Source organism: Limanda limanda, chromosome 14 (assembly GCF_963576545.1).
Source record: "Limanda limanda chromosome 14, fLimLim1.1, whole genome shotgun sequence".
In the NCBI taxonomy this organism is placed as follows: domain Eukaryota; kingdom Metazoa; phylum Chordata; class Actinopteri; order Pleuronectiformes; family Pleuronectidae; genus Limanda; species Limanda limanda.
Genome location: NC_083649.1, coordinates 12,403,973 through 12,417,965, shown reverse-complemented (window position 1 = coordinate 12,417,965; position 13,993 = coordinate 12,403,973). Strand labels below are relative to the sequence as shown.

The following is a 13,993-nucleotide window of genomic DNA, read 5'->3' as shown; positions in this document are numbered from 1 at the left end:
AAGGCACCCGCGGGGGGGGGGGTGTTGAGTCGGATTTTGAGCTGGACACCATTGTTTCTTATACTCTAAACGTGATGTATGTTTAATATGCACACCTAACTTTTTTATTTTGAAAAGGGGTTAAATAGATACTTTGATATCTTTTTGAGTTGCACTGCTGACTTAACTTATAAGCCCTCTTTTTTATTTATTTTTATCACGTTGGAGTTGCTAGTTTAAACCTACAGTTTTGCACTTTAATATTTGAGCCTTTGTTTACATTTTGTTTTGTGCTGCATTAACATAGCAGTCAGGCCTCTTATTTCAGAAACAATGAACCGTAACAGTTTGGTTACCAATAAAAGGTAAGCCTACTACTTCTTTGCTTTCAGCCAGCTACTCAAACAGACAAGCAACAAAATAACAAACAAACAAAATACACAGGCAAGTGTCGGCCTACTTTGAAAAAAAATTAAAAACAAAACTTTGTAGGGCTATTTGAGTCCTCCTCATATTTGTGGAAAATGTATGAAATAAGAAGTACCCTATTTTTAAATAAATAAAACCAAATAGCTGCAGCCTAATCGTGTAACGGACTAGGTTTATGTTTGGTTTTGACTTATGTTCAGTAAAACACTGTGTTGAAGGAGCGTTCTGATGTCTGACGGTCAGTGAAGGTGACGTATGTTCAGTAAAACACTGTGTTGAAGGAGCGTTCTGATGTCCGAGGGTCAGTGAATGGGTCTGGGTGGGACATGTGACTGTTTGGACCAATAGGATGGTTGCTTGGGGATCGGGGCCATGTCTGTGATCGGGGCTCAATGAGGAAGTGAAGTGTTGTTGATGTGCGCGAGTGACGGATTTTTTTTTTTTTTTAAATAAAAAAAACATGCGACGCTTAGCCTGGCGGGGGGGGAGTAAGGATGGCGGCCCCGGTGTGTATTCATGAGCTAGTTTAGTACAGTGTTGTGCACAGGCAGTTGTCAGTCTGTTTTATTTCATCTTCTTTATTCACCATAATCTATTTTTTTTCATGTTTATCCAAAACGGGATTTGCAGTATTCAATGAATATACATGAATGATACATAATAAATTGATTTATATAACTATAGATTTAAATATGGGGATTTTATTGAATGATCATGCTAAGACCATACTCCTTTCTTCTTTCTCCTTATGTCATTTCCTTCTCTGGCTTCTTCAATTGTTCCTCTCCTGTTCCCCTCCTGCCCTCTTTTACACCATAACTCATTTTTTTTCTCTGCCTCCCTGTTTCCCCACGCTCTCCTCGCACCTCCTCCTTTCTCCCTCTAACGCAGCGGTCTGAACTTGGCTCCGGTGGCTCGGCTGCGGAGCTCGTGGGAGAAGTTGCCCAGCAAGTACGAGAAGCTGTTCAGCGACCTGCAGGACGTCTTCGACCCGTCCAGGAACATGGCCAAGTACCGCAACACACTGAGCAGCCAGAGCATGCAGCCTCCCATCATCCCTCTGTTCCCGGTGGTCAAGAAGGACCTCACCTTTTTACATGAAGGTAAAACAAAGGCTTTGTGGAGAGCACTGAATTTCATTCTGTGCATTTCTTTTTTTGCGTTGCTGCTGCATTTCCCTGAGAGGCCATTTGGGATGCTTTACACGTCATTCCACTCAGTTTGATGCTCCCTACTTCCTCTGTGTTGTGCAGAAGGTCACTTTCAGGCTCAGTTTACTTCTGCTAAAGACTTCCCCATCTTGCATTTTGTCAAAACGACCAAAATTGACTTCTCGTTAAAGGTCTAGTCTTAAAAACAATATATTAATGGACTTGTCAGGAAAAGTTTATGTAATTGTGCAACATGCAGAAAATTCTTTAATGGCCCAGCGTGACTCTGAATAAAAGAAAAGACACCACTCTGATCTCCTGGGGGAAAGAGACCAGAGCAAAGACTTTGAAAATTTGTCTGGAAAAATACTTTTATTCTGGCACTGCATCTTGTGAATGTCCCAAAATATGAATCGTGTATCCCCTGAACAGTGTTGACAGCTGACTTTACACTTAACCTTTTTTGTGTGCGTTACTATTCGTCCTCACCAGGAAACGACTCCAATGTCGACGGTCTCGTGAACTTTGAGAAGTTGAGGATGATCGCCAAGGAGATCAGACATGTGGTGCGGATGACTTCTGCCAACATGGACCCCGCTCTCATGTTCAGACAGAGGTTGGTTCTTCTGATACCATCATGGCTAAAAAAAAACGTTTTTCCTCACAAACTAATTTCTTCTGTGGGAGCCAGTTTCACAGATATGTCACTTAAGATCTTTTCAATTCCGGTTTAATGAATTTAAAGGCGCCTATGTGTCGATGCTGGGTTATTTATTTTGGTGGTTGTTTATCGTAACAGTGTCTTCTATTCTTAATGTCTACTACACCAATTAGAAGAAAAGAATACAGAGAACATTATAATGTCATGAAAAAGTCAATTTAAAATTAAGAGGCTTTTTTTAAGAAAATGTAAAGTTTGTGGTTTTAAAAATCGTAAAAAGGATACGTAATAGTTAATAAGATGATTGATAGCCTCCACTGAATTTACTGTCAAGAATTTAGTTCTTTAGTTCTCTAATTGTTTATTTAAGCATCTTTGAAACTGGCTTCCAAATTTCCATCAGTCAAAGCGTTACAATTGTGGCGCTTCTCAGAAAGAGGAATAAATGTTGAAAGTCCAGCATTGCAGGGTAGTTTCCAGGTTGTAAAAAAGCAAAGACAAAACTACAAATGTGGGCAAAAAGGGAACCACCACACCATACCTCCACCAGCCGACCTGGATCCTTCACCAACAGGACCACTCGAGGTCTGGTTCGATCAATTTTTTACTCACTTCCCGTCTCATTTGTGACTCTGGGGTGTTTGGATTGCATTCCTCAGCTGGAATGTAGCTGCTCCATCACACAGGGCACAGATCGCCGGGAAGAGAGGTAGAATTGATGCCAACCGCAGTGTGTACTTTGTATCACTCTGTCTGTGTGTGCGTCTCTCACAGTGTGTCACTGCTGCAGAGCATGGCTGCCCCCTGCAGACACTCTCTTCATACTGCAAGACAGAATAAATATGTTTTTCACGTTCTTTAGACTTTAAGTAACTAAACTTTATATGCGGCTCAAGTTTTTCCAACGTAAAAAAACAGTTTTGATGAGTGTGTGACGCACAAAGCCACAACACACACTCCTCAGGTTGATATGGGGAGATGTCCTACGTCTGGTTGTCCTCCCATCGCCCATCATTTCCTGTCTGTGGTGGCATGACCTCTACATAGTCTTGTCTCCTCCCCCCTCCCCCCATGACCCCTTGAACTTGTATTTAAGTCACGCTTCAATCTTCACGCCTCTTGCTTGCAGGAAGAAGAGGTGGAAGAGTTTAGGGTAAGTTTGTCCTGGTACTGGTTTCATGCTGTTTCAGTCTGGACGAGCAAAACTTAAATTTAACAAATGCACCCCCCACACCCCCCCTCACCCCCCACTGCACCCCCACCACGATAAGCTCTGCATGCTCCGCGACGTTAATATATCGCTGTGTGTCTTCCCCATGCTTGTGTATGTTATTAACCCTTCCCATTGCAGTGCCCATTCAACTGGAGTCCATCATTGACCCATTCATTCCCCTGTCCATGTTCATAAGTTGTATGTTTATGAGTCATATAGTAGCTTGAAATAACACTAAGTTTGTTTTTACCATGAGGTTGCAAACATGTTTACATAGTGACAGGTCGGTATGAAGGAAGATCAATCAAATGGGGGGGCTAAAGAAGACTAGAGTGGAGGCAGGTTACAGTGAGTCACTGAAATAACAGCTAATGAGGAGAAAGGATTTTAAAGTTTGACAGCAAAGGCATGATTGTTTGAATGAGATTGTGGCATGATCTGATTGGACTATTGAAAACGCACTGGATCAGCTGATTAAGAGGCAGAGTGGGAGAGAGAGAGAGAGGATTTTTGAGCTTTTGGCAGAAAGCAGTCTCACCTTGATGTCCATCAAGTAGCTGCTCTGGAGCTTTTAGTCATATTAAATGAGCTTCAGCAGCTCCTGAAAGGACTTTGAACCTCAACTTTTTGACCAAAATGTACAAAAAGTGCTCGGAAATGTTAGTGTTTACAATTCCATTACAAAAAGACAAACTACATGTGCTGCTTAGGATCATGTGATATAACTGAAAACGCCAGAACAGCTTCTAAATGGACCAGCAGTCCAACCCAAACTTAAACAAACCATGAAAAACGTTGACGGATGCTATTTGACTCAGGTTCCGTGTTTGTCCGTTTGCATCCTGGCATCATAATAATATTCCCCATGTCAGATCTCGTGCATCTTGTTCCCTAACCCTTTTTGCCTCCATCTGACAGAATGCTCTGTTCTGTGGTAGCATGGCACGCCAACAACAACTGCCTCGCTCCCAGTTGCATGGTCCTGTTTTTACATGCTATGCTTCAGCACAGAGACAGATGTTCAGATTTGATTTTAGTAGAGGTGATGACGAAGCAGTTGTACTTATGTTATTGTCGATTGTAGTGATTGTGGTTTATCCTTTCCTCCGTCCCTCTCTCGCTGTTTCCTGTCTTTATACTTTCCAATGCATTTCTTCTGTTTTCTCTCTTCATTTATTTCCATCTATCCTCCATATCTTTCTCAACATTTCATCTTCTGTTCATCCATCAACCATTTCTCTAAATTTCTCCCTCATCAAAATCCACCTTTTACTCTTTCCTATAATCCTTTACTTCTGCCCCTACTTCTGTTTCTTCTTCTTCTCCTCATCCTCCTCCCTCTTCTTCCTCGCTCTCTTTCCTTCATCGCCAGGTCTCTGAGTCAGGGCAGCACCAACTCCAACATGCTGGACGTGCAGGGCGGCGCCCACAAGAAGCGAGTGCGCCGCAGCTCGCTCCTCAATGCCAAGAAGCTGTACGAGGACGCCCAGATGGCCAGAAAGGTGAAGCAGTACCTGTCCAACATGACGGTGGAGGCGGACGAGGAGAAACATCAACTCATGTCCCTGCAGTGTGAGCCGAGCTACAGCACCTGTGAGTTCCGCAGACCCAGCACCAACAAACTGAGTGAAATGAATGTTCATCATTTATAGTTTAATGAATGTCTGCAATACAACCATGACCTTTAGCTCTACTTGGTTTACAGAGGGACATATTTACATGTTATAGAAGGATTCAGACGTTGATGAATAGTACAAGTAGGATTAAACATGTCTAAATGTAGGTGATTCAATGCTGAAAAAAAAAACAAGGGAAATATTAAAATTAAGAGATATTTCAATGTTTTGTGCCATTTCACAGGATTATAATAGAGCTGTTAGAGTACTCTAGTACACAGGTTATATGCATATCATTGGTTTGCACTGCCACCTAGTGTATTTAAAATCATCTTGTAGAAAATAACAGGAGGGAACTGGTCAATCCAGTCGATGTAACAGACACTGCAGCATGTCCAATGTGTGTAGTGTTGTTCAAAGCTTGCACGCAGAACCATGGGACTTTCTTTTCTTAGAAACACAATCTATCACATATCATAACTTCGACAGTGCCAAAGGACATCAGTACATGAAGATGATATTTTTATCAGCTTTGAATGTTATTGAACTTTCCTTTTGTTCCTGCAAAGGCTCCTGCCTAGGTCTAAAAAGTATTTAAGTTTACGTGTCACATTTAGGTAAACCTTTAAAGGTAGACAGATTGATTGTTTGTTGATATTTCACAACATACCTCACAGTGAAAATGTTAAAGGTTTTTGAAGTAAGCTTTTTTCTGTTAACACATTTCACGTTTCCTTCGTGTGTTTTTAGTGTCCAAGAACTTGAGTGAGAGACGATCCACCAAGTCGGACATGTCTCCGGTGTCTCTGCGGTCGGCATTGCCCTCTGGGAAAACACAGAACCGGGTTTCACAAGTCCTTCAGGTCCAGGTCCCACTGAACCCTCTACGAAAGAAGAGCATTAACAAGGACATCGCCACAGCTTGTGAGTACACCTGTACACTACTGTATTTATAAAGCAGTGTTTAACATGGTAAACTCAAGTCAAAACTATTCAGCAAAAAAAGATTCAATAAAATCAGGCTAGTAAATATATAAAGAGAATAGAGAAATACAAATATAATAAAATAAGATGCATATTCTGATGAAACCAGTGAAAAAAACTGCAGCACCTCATTCTGTGCTTGGATGTATAACAGATCCTCAAGTTCATTTACTTTTCTGTAACCTTGTTGTTTCTTCCGCTTCTCCAGACTCCAATTCTCCCCAAGTGGTGAAGAAACCTCCGATGGGCTCTTCAGAGGAGTGGAGCACCAAGAGACCGTCTGATGACACCGTCTCCACCATCTCCTCCCTTCACTCCAGCCCCACAGTGTCGCCGCAGGGCTCTCCACGCAAAGGTCTGCAATAACACGCTTTGCTTGTCACCCTGTTTGTTTCTATCAGAGGACACTTACCCCTGGTGAAGAGATCCCAGAGTAGATTTAGTGTAACGTCACCTCCAGGCAGAGCGCTGACATGTTTACACAGGAACCATGTCATGAATAAAAAATGTATAAAAATGAGTTTTTGATAAAACTTTGTCACGGCTATGTGACTTTGAGAGTCACATAGCCGTCATGGTCCTTTTCTTAACTTTGAAAACAAAAACATAACTTTTATTTCCATTTCTCACTTTTCCCCCTCCTTTTCAGTGGGAGGCGTGGCCAAGTCCATCAACTCCAGCCAGATGAACCTGTCGGGATCTTCGTCGTCACTGACCAGCGACGCCAGCACAAAGGCCGGGACTGTCAGCCTGCGCAGCTACGGCATAGGTGGGGCTCTCCTCCACAAAAGGGTCCTTCTGTTGACCATGCAGCAGAGACAACAGAGTAGCAGGGAGAGCGAGAATCAGACACAGGAGGAGGAGGAGAAGAGAGCTGAAGTGGAAAAGGAGAGAGGCATGTCTCCTCCGGGGCAAAGACGAGGGAGAAGGCGATTTCTTTTGAGGGCAAGAGCAGAAAGCCCCACGCAGAGATCGACAGGGGTGCTTCCGGTGCTTCACACTGGTTCCCCTGGCAGTCCTCCAGGGCCTGGGTCCTCGACCCTATCACCTACCTCCCAGCCCGGGTTGTTAATGAGCCAAAAACCCCCAGATTTCCCCTTAAGGAAAAGGCTGCTGTCCCCATTCAGCAAACTGAGGATAAGAAGTCGGTCCAGAGAGCTTTTGCCAGTCAGGCCGCATCTGGACGGTGGGGAGGCATCGGGTAAGATCGAGTCCTCCCCACCCCAGGATGAGAGACAAGAACCGGCAGCGAAAAGAGCCAAGAGGTCGGTCAGCCCCAACCCTTTCCTCTGGCTCTGCAGGGCCAGACCCCCAACTGAGGGAGACTGATAGAGTGATCGACCAGCGATTGATCCAGTCATTTGCTGAGTAAAACTGTGATTTGAGGGAATCTAGAGGCATTTCAGAGAGAGTTTTAGTTCACGTTTCAGTATATTTTTTGAGAATCCGTCACAAAAGAGTTTGTTAAAGTGACGACGGCACATTTCATGTTTGAAGCACAAGAGTTACTTGAGAGACAGAAGTTTCAGTTCCATCCATCGTCAAAGCAGCGTTGAGAAAGTTGATGAAGTAGAGCAACAAACCTGTTCCTCATTGTTGTCTCGGTCTTTTCATTTCTTTGTTTGTATAAATCTGTGCATTTTTGTTTATTATTGTATTTGATTTTGTTGACATTTCACTGTGCAGCTTCTTTCAAGATCAGTTTTCAAAATGCACTTTCTTAAACATGCATGAATGTTCAGGGTCAGTTTTAGCATTTTTACGTTTTTCTGTGACATGCAGGCCATTCACATGTTTAGTTCATTTCCCTGGAGTTTCAGGCGATTTGATTTGGCAGGTTTTTCAACCTTGAGCCCGACAGTGTCCTTCACAGTCGTTTCTGTACATTTCAGAGTCTGTTCAATGTCTCATTTTCTCAAGTGGCCGCAGCCTCAAATTTCTGTAACCACATGTTCTAAGTGTTAATGCAGAGTACGATGCAGAAGTTGTAAACAGCTGTTTGCACACAAAGGAATATTGCAACCACGTTAACTGTGTTGTTATATTTTTGATATTAAAGAAAGACAGAAACCTCATAATGTCTATTCTTAAATCAGTGCAACAGGTTGCGGTCAAAAGAATTGTCACAGCCCCCCTGAGTAAAATTCATTCTTTCATCCAGCTTGAAAAGACCTTAGGTAAAAAGACTCTATACACACAAAGTAATTTCTCCATCTCCATCTTCACTTCATCTTTTTATTTATTTTCTCCTCTTCTGCTTTTGCATATATTCTTTCCATCCAGATCCTTTTTTATTTAGCATTTTCTTTAACTGATTTGTCTGTTTCCCCCTCCTCCCTCCAGGTTACGCCCTGCTACCACACGGTAAAGCAGACAACCTGTCGGACTCCAGCCACAGCGAGATCTCCTCCCGCTCCAGCATCTGCTCCGTGGACTCGGTGCCAGCTCCCGGGCTCGAGGACCGGTGTAACAGCAGCAACCGAACCTTTAGCGCCCCGGCTGCTGTCACTGCAGCAGCTACCGCTACGGCCGCTGCTGCTGCTGCAGTCGCTGAGAGCACAGCAGCGACACATGCACACTCTAATGCTGATTACAACCAGCCCAGCACAAGGTAATCACATTTAAGTTCATCTAATCTGTCTGGTTACGTTTGTTAATTCACTGTGGAAACAGCATCAAACACCAAGTTAATGTCCATTATGGAATTAACAGACAGTTTCTGACGGCTCATAGGAAACAGACATTTTTAAGCATAGGGTTTACTTTCAGCTTTAGCCTACAAAACGGTGTCAATATGTAAGTGAGAATCTGACTTTCCCCGGCTGCGTATCCTCTGGAGATCACTCATTTCTGGGCCACTTGTATTTGTAACCAGGTTACAACTGGTCTTTTTTCTTTACATATGTGTGTGACAAAGAGTCTAAAGTGATGATGTGACGACTGAGCAGCAAGATAAGAGGAAAAAACCTCATCCTCATATCGACGTAGTTCAACAATAACAGGAAGCGAACACCACTACAGGAGCCAGTGGAATTTGAAATGAGTCAGTTTGTGTCTATAGGTGTTTTGACCTGTGGATAAAGTCCAGAGAGTTGGGCTCGCACATTAGCCGCAGTTTGCTTTTCACACACGCACAATGCAGCAGGAAGTTTTCTACACAGATTCATTCACAACAGCAACAAATCCTCCGCATCATTCAGGCGAGAGGAGGTGCAGCCTGGTGCAGCCGGCCTCTGCCTGGAATGTATCAAGTCTACTGCGAAGATCACGTTCTTTTCTTGACAACAGACAGACACCGGTGTCAGCTCTTATTGCCACAAACTCTCTAGGCATCATCGTTTGTGCCTTTTTTACCCCCGATATTTATTTTCTATTTGATTGTTTTTTGTCATTTTTTGCGTCTGTCGCATATTAGCAGAGTCAGGTGGAAACGATCAAATCAAACTAATAAGCCTCATTCAACAGGACTAATATGACTTCCTCCCTAGTAATGATTGTCATTTCATACATGTGGATTGTTGTATCTTTCATTCATTACAGGATCATGGCTGGTCTGTTAGTGAAATTTTTTTTCTTCAATGTAATTCTAAACACAGCTCAGACTCAGGGATAAATCCTTAAAATGCAAAGCATCTCCCCGTCTGAACAGGAGGACCTGCGGGTCAATCGGGTCCTACACACACACACACAAATACACACACATAAACATCAGAAACCTTGCCCGGTAGCCAAAAATACACAGCACAAATACACACACAGTCTGCTACCTTGAGCCGCTTCTCGATTTCCGCTCCCAGCTGGATCCCAATTATGTCCTTTCCCCATTAAAACTAAGAGAACAGGAAGTCGTTAAACACGCCAGGTTTTTATTAGGCGTCCCACATTTACTGCCCGCCTCTCCCCTCCCTCTGTCCGTTAACAGCGTTTCGTTTTTCACGCAGGCGCCTTTTTAATCTGGCTGAGTAAACAACAAACCTCTCTTTTATTGTCTGCTGTTTGTTTATTGTTCCTCCATGATCAGACCGTTCTGTCTCATAAAGAATGGACCATAAAATATCAGCGGACAAAACAATCCGTCTGCTTCCCTGATATTATATTACCTTGGCTGCCTTGCTGTTTAATAACAACCCTGTTTTTATGAAATATTGCTCGGTTTCATTGAGTGGATTATTTGTCCAGTAAAACCCCGTCAGTGAATCAAACTGTAGGTTTATGAAAAGGAGGAGAAAAAGTTCTGTTGTTGTTTTAAAAGCCCAGACATGGTGATCCATCAAATCCAAATGTAACTTTTTCTGATTTTATAAACGTACAGACGACAGATGACCTTTGATTAAACCTGTCTCTGTTATCTGCTGCAGCTCGTCATCGGCAGCGAGAGGATACGTGACGCGAGCCTCTACCTTCACCTCGTCCATCTCGACGGAGGAGCTGACCCCAGACCACACCTCTCTGGACTCGGTGGCTGACAGCGGCCGTGGCAGCTGGACGTCCTGCTCCTCCAACTCCCACGACTCCTTCCAGAGCCTCCCGGTCTCCTCCTGCCGGCCCTGGGACCACGGCATCCACGGGCACCCGCTCTCCCTGCCCCACACGCACCTGGGCGGCTTCAAGACCACGCAGCTGACCGGGCCGATACCGGAGGTCGAGGGCGCCGGTCACGCCAGGGCGGCCGAGGGCGCTGCCAGGCAGCACGCCAGAGACTCCAGCGCGGAGCTGTCCAATCAGTCGCGGCAGAGCTGGGCGTCGTCCAGCTCGCTGTCGGACACCTACGAGGGGAATTACGGCACGATAAAGCGGCGAAACACCTCAGAGCGCCCCTCCTCGCCAAGCAACGAGGAAGGAGGTCAAAGCATAGACCCTGCCTACAAAACGGTGACATCAAGCACAGACAAGGGCCTGATAGGTGAGGGCTCAGGTTGCTAGTTTGCTTCCCTGTAAACACAGTGTTCAGCTCGGTCGCCCTTTAAAGTTCAGTTTGTAAAGCTGCACAGATTTTCATTCAGTGAGACATCGGCTTCTAATATAAAATAACAGAACTATGTCTCGCTGTTTTATGAATTAATTACTGCAGCTTCCTGTTGCTTGATTTGCTGTAATTCTCCAGTGAACAGCTGCTAAACGATGCTCTGAGGCTCTTTGGCGTCTCTCAGGCACCAAACAGGTCTAATTCCTGTCACTTGCTGGTTCTGCATCTGACAGGAGTTATGGAGCCTCCTCATCACCCACACTGTAAATTTGTCTTTTGGATCCACGTCTAGTTTCACGATAATCTAGGAATATGCATTTTTCTCGTTTTAAGAAAGTAACAAAAAGTTTTAGACAGTTTTTGACTTAAGAGTTGTAGAGGATGAGTTGAGATGGTGTTATGCCAACTGCTGACACAATGATTAGTGGATAACAGAAAATGAATGGACAAAACTGCTGATAATGGATTATTGGTTCTGGTCAAACAAAATAAGAATTCCTTTAAATATGCACTATATTTTATATCGTCAGAAAACAAGCAATTTGCTCTCTATTAAAAATGATAATGGGAATTTTTCAGTTTCCTGATGTTTGATAACCGAACTTTTAATCGATTATTCTGAGGAATATTGGCAGATTATTTCTTAGTGAACATTAGCTGCAGATCTAGTTGTGTCTGTATCTGCTGCAGCCATCCATCTCATCGGTTTTCATGTCTTCTTATCATTTTGGACACATTTTGCTGCATGTATAGTTGTGTTGTGAAACATCACATTATCATTTACCCATTATTTTCTTTTGTTTCTCACTTACCCCCCTCACACCTCCTTCTTCATTCCCCTTCCCCGTCACTCCTCATCCCTCACCCCCCTACCTCTTTTCTCCGCCCTCCCCTCCTTTTCTTTTGATCTGCACCTCCATCCAGTGTATTGTATCACCTCCCCCGCCAAGGATGAGCGTTACCGTGATCCCCCTCCCACCCCTCCAGGCTACCAGGGTCTGGCTCTGGGGGATCTCGGCCTCACAGACGGAGTAGTGGGTGGGCCCGGAGGTCTGGTCCCAAGGCCTCCTCACCTCAAACCTCCCGACTACAGCGTGGCGCTGCAGAGGAGCAAACTTCTGCAGAGCCCCGGAGCAGCAGGAAGTTTGGCTGAAGCACGGAGACTGGCCGGTAACCATCAGAGCTACTCCAGACCGCCCAGCATCTGCCTCCCACCGCAGGAGCTGGCCGACAGTGAGGATGGTACGATCCCTTGGGATGATGAAATGTTGAATTAACCCAAAGCATTCTACTATTTTACGTTCCTCCGACAATATATAATAAAACAACAGAATAATATAATTTTTCAAAAGCACAGAATACATTTTTCTAAATAATGTGCTTTAAATATGTTATAAACTGTGGGTTGTGCTGCAAGAGGCTTTTCAGTCCTTTTTCAGGCCCATCATAGATCCACAAAAAACACAGCACTTCTTCTTTATGTGATGAGTGTGCCTGTCTTAAATAGTCCTGGCTGACTATGTGCACATCCGGGACCACGGTGGTTACTGGTTGCTCCTTTAATGTCTGCGGGTCTCTCCTCCCCTCTCAGAAATCTAGGCACAAACTACATTAGAACTCGTTTTTACAGAAAAAGTAGGGTGCTTTAAATTGACAATATTTTACAATGAAATATTACAAAAATCTGATGCAGTTAACCACACATTCAATCGTGTGGTTACACAGTTTTTACATGTAAAATGAACAAATCAAATACACATACCTGCATAACAATGAAAACAAGTAAATCTTGTGATATGCAGCCTCATCCCCAGACACAGGCCGTCATACCCCTGTCATGAACACACGAGAAACCCTGTAGCACTGGAAAACACAACACATGCATCTCCTACAGCTGCAAGTGTACTCACAACTCTTCTCTGTGGACTTAAAACCCACTGCATGTTCACAATCTGAACACTACTAAATACAACTGGGTTTCATTGTTTGTTGGACACAATGTATATATTTACTAAGAGCAGCAAAGGAAGCTTTACCTCGTCTCAGAAACCAAGGCATGAACTGAGAGAGGTGTGCGAGTGACGTCATAGATCAGCGACCTCTTAAAGTGACGGTACACATCTTTACACTCAATTTCCAATCTGGAACAAACACATCAAAAACTATTACACATTTATCAGGATTTGGTGACATTTTAACAGCCAAGGAATATGGATTATTTTAACCTGGTTACATTTAGTCTGTATAAATGTGAAACACGTGCTGGATTCTAAATGTATATGAATTGAAAGAAACCTTGAAAATCATTTCCAGTCATTATAGCGCTGTTTTCTATCTTGTCTCAACATCATCTTCTTTTGTCTTTTCCAGATGAACAAGTGTCCGCGGTGTAAAGCTGGTGACGTCACATATTCTCACTCCTGGACATGGACCATAATGCACCCCTCTGAACCTCACCTGTGGGTTCATGTTACCGCTCTCTCTCCCCCCCCCCCCCCCCCCCCCCAGGACTCATCGTGCTTTTTAAACAAAGACGAAAAGCACGATTTTTTCTTTTTGATGGACGTCACAAAATGGAAAATGGAAGAAGGAATGGGAGACAGTGACGACGCCTCATGAGAAGAAGTCGGCCTCCTTGGAAACAGACCACCACGTACCTCCATTTTGTGCTCCCAGCTCTCTTGTCTCTTAAGTCTTTCACAGTTGGAACATGTTGTACAGCGATTTTTTTTCTCTGTATAAAGTTTTTTCTTCTTCTTTTCATTTGCATCTTTGAACTTTCCAGAGTTTTTATATGAGAAGAGCGCGGAGGAGCAGACAAAGGGATTGAACGTTTTACGACACAGCGCTCGTCTGACTTTTTTTTGATTTTGATTTGCTGTTTTTATTGTCGGCTCAAAAGAAGATGAATGTAGATGAATACGAGACAAGACAATGACTGATATCGAGATTCATGGCCTGCCTGGCACCGATGATGTAAATGTACATGAATAA

General features: G+C 43.7%; 1 protein-coding gene across 1 annotated transcript in view; it reads left to right on the top strand.

Moving 5' to 3' along the window:
* The window catches only part of rapgef6 (Rap guanine nucleotide exchange factor (GEF) 6), a gene marked incomplete in the record, with an annotated part of 127,389 nt that extends 113,926 nt beyond the window's left edge, over positions 1–13,463 (top strand). Inside the window, 11 exon segments of the mRNA XM_061085217.1 lie at positions 1,300–1,511; positions 2,052–2,175; positions 3,350–3,373; positions 4,806–5,026; positions 5,800–5,973; positions 6,242–6,388; positions 6,683–6,802; positions 8,377–8,644; positions 10,392–10,936; positions 11,924–12,241; positions 13,370–13,463. Of these exon segments, the coding sequence (XP_060941200.1) occupies positions 1,300–1,511; positions 2,052–2,175; positions 3,350–3,373; positions 4,806–5,026; positions 5,800–5,973; positions 6,242–6,388; positions 6,683–6,802; positions 8,377–8,644; positions 10,392–10,936; positions 11,924–12,241; positions 13,370–13,392 (2,176 nt within the window).
* Between the last annotated feature and the right edge of the window lie 530 nt (positions 13,464–13,993).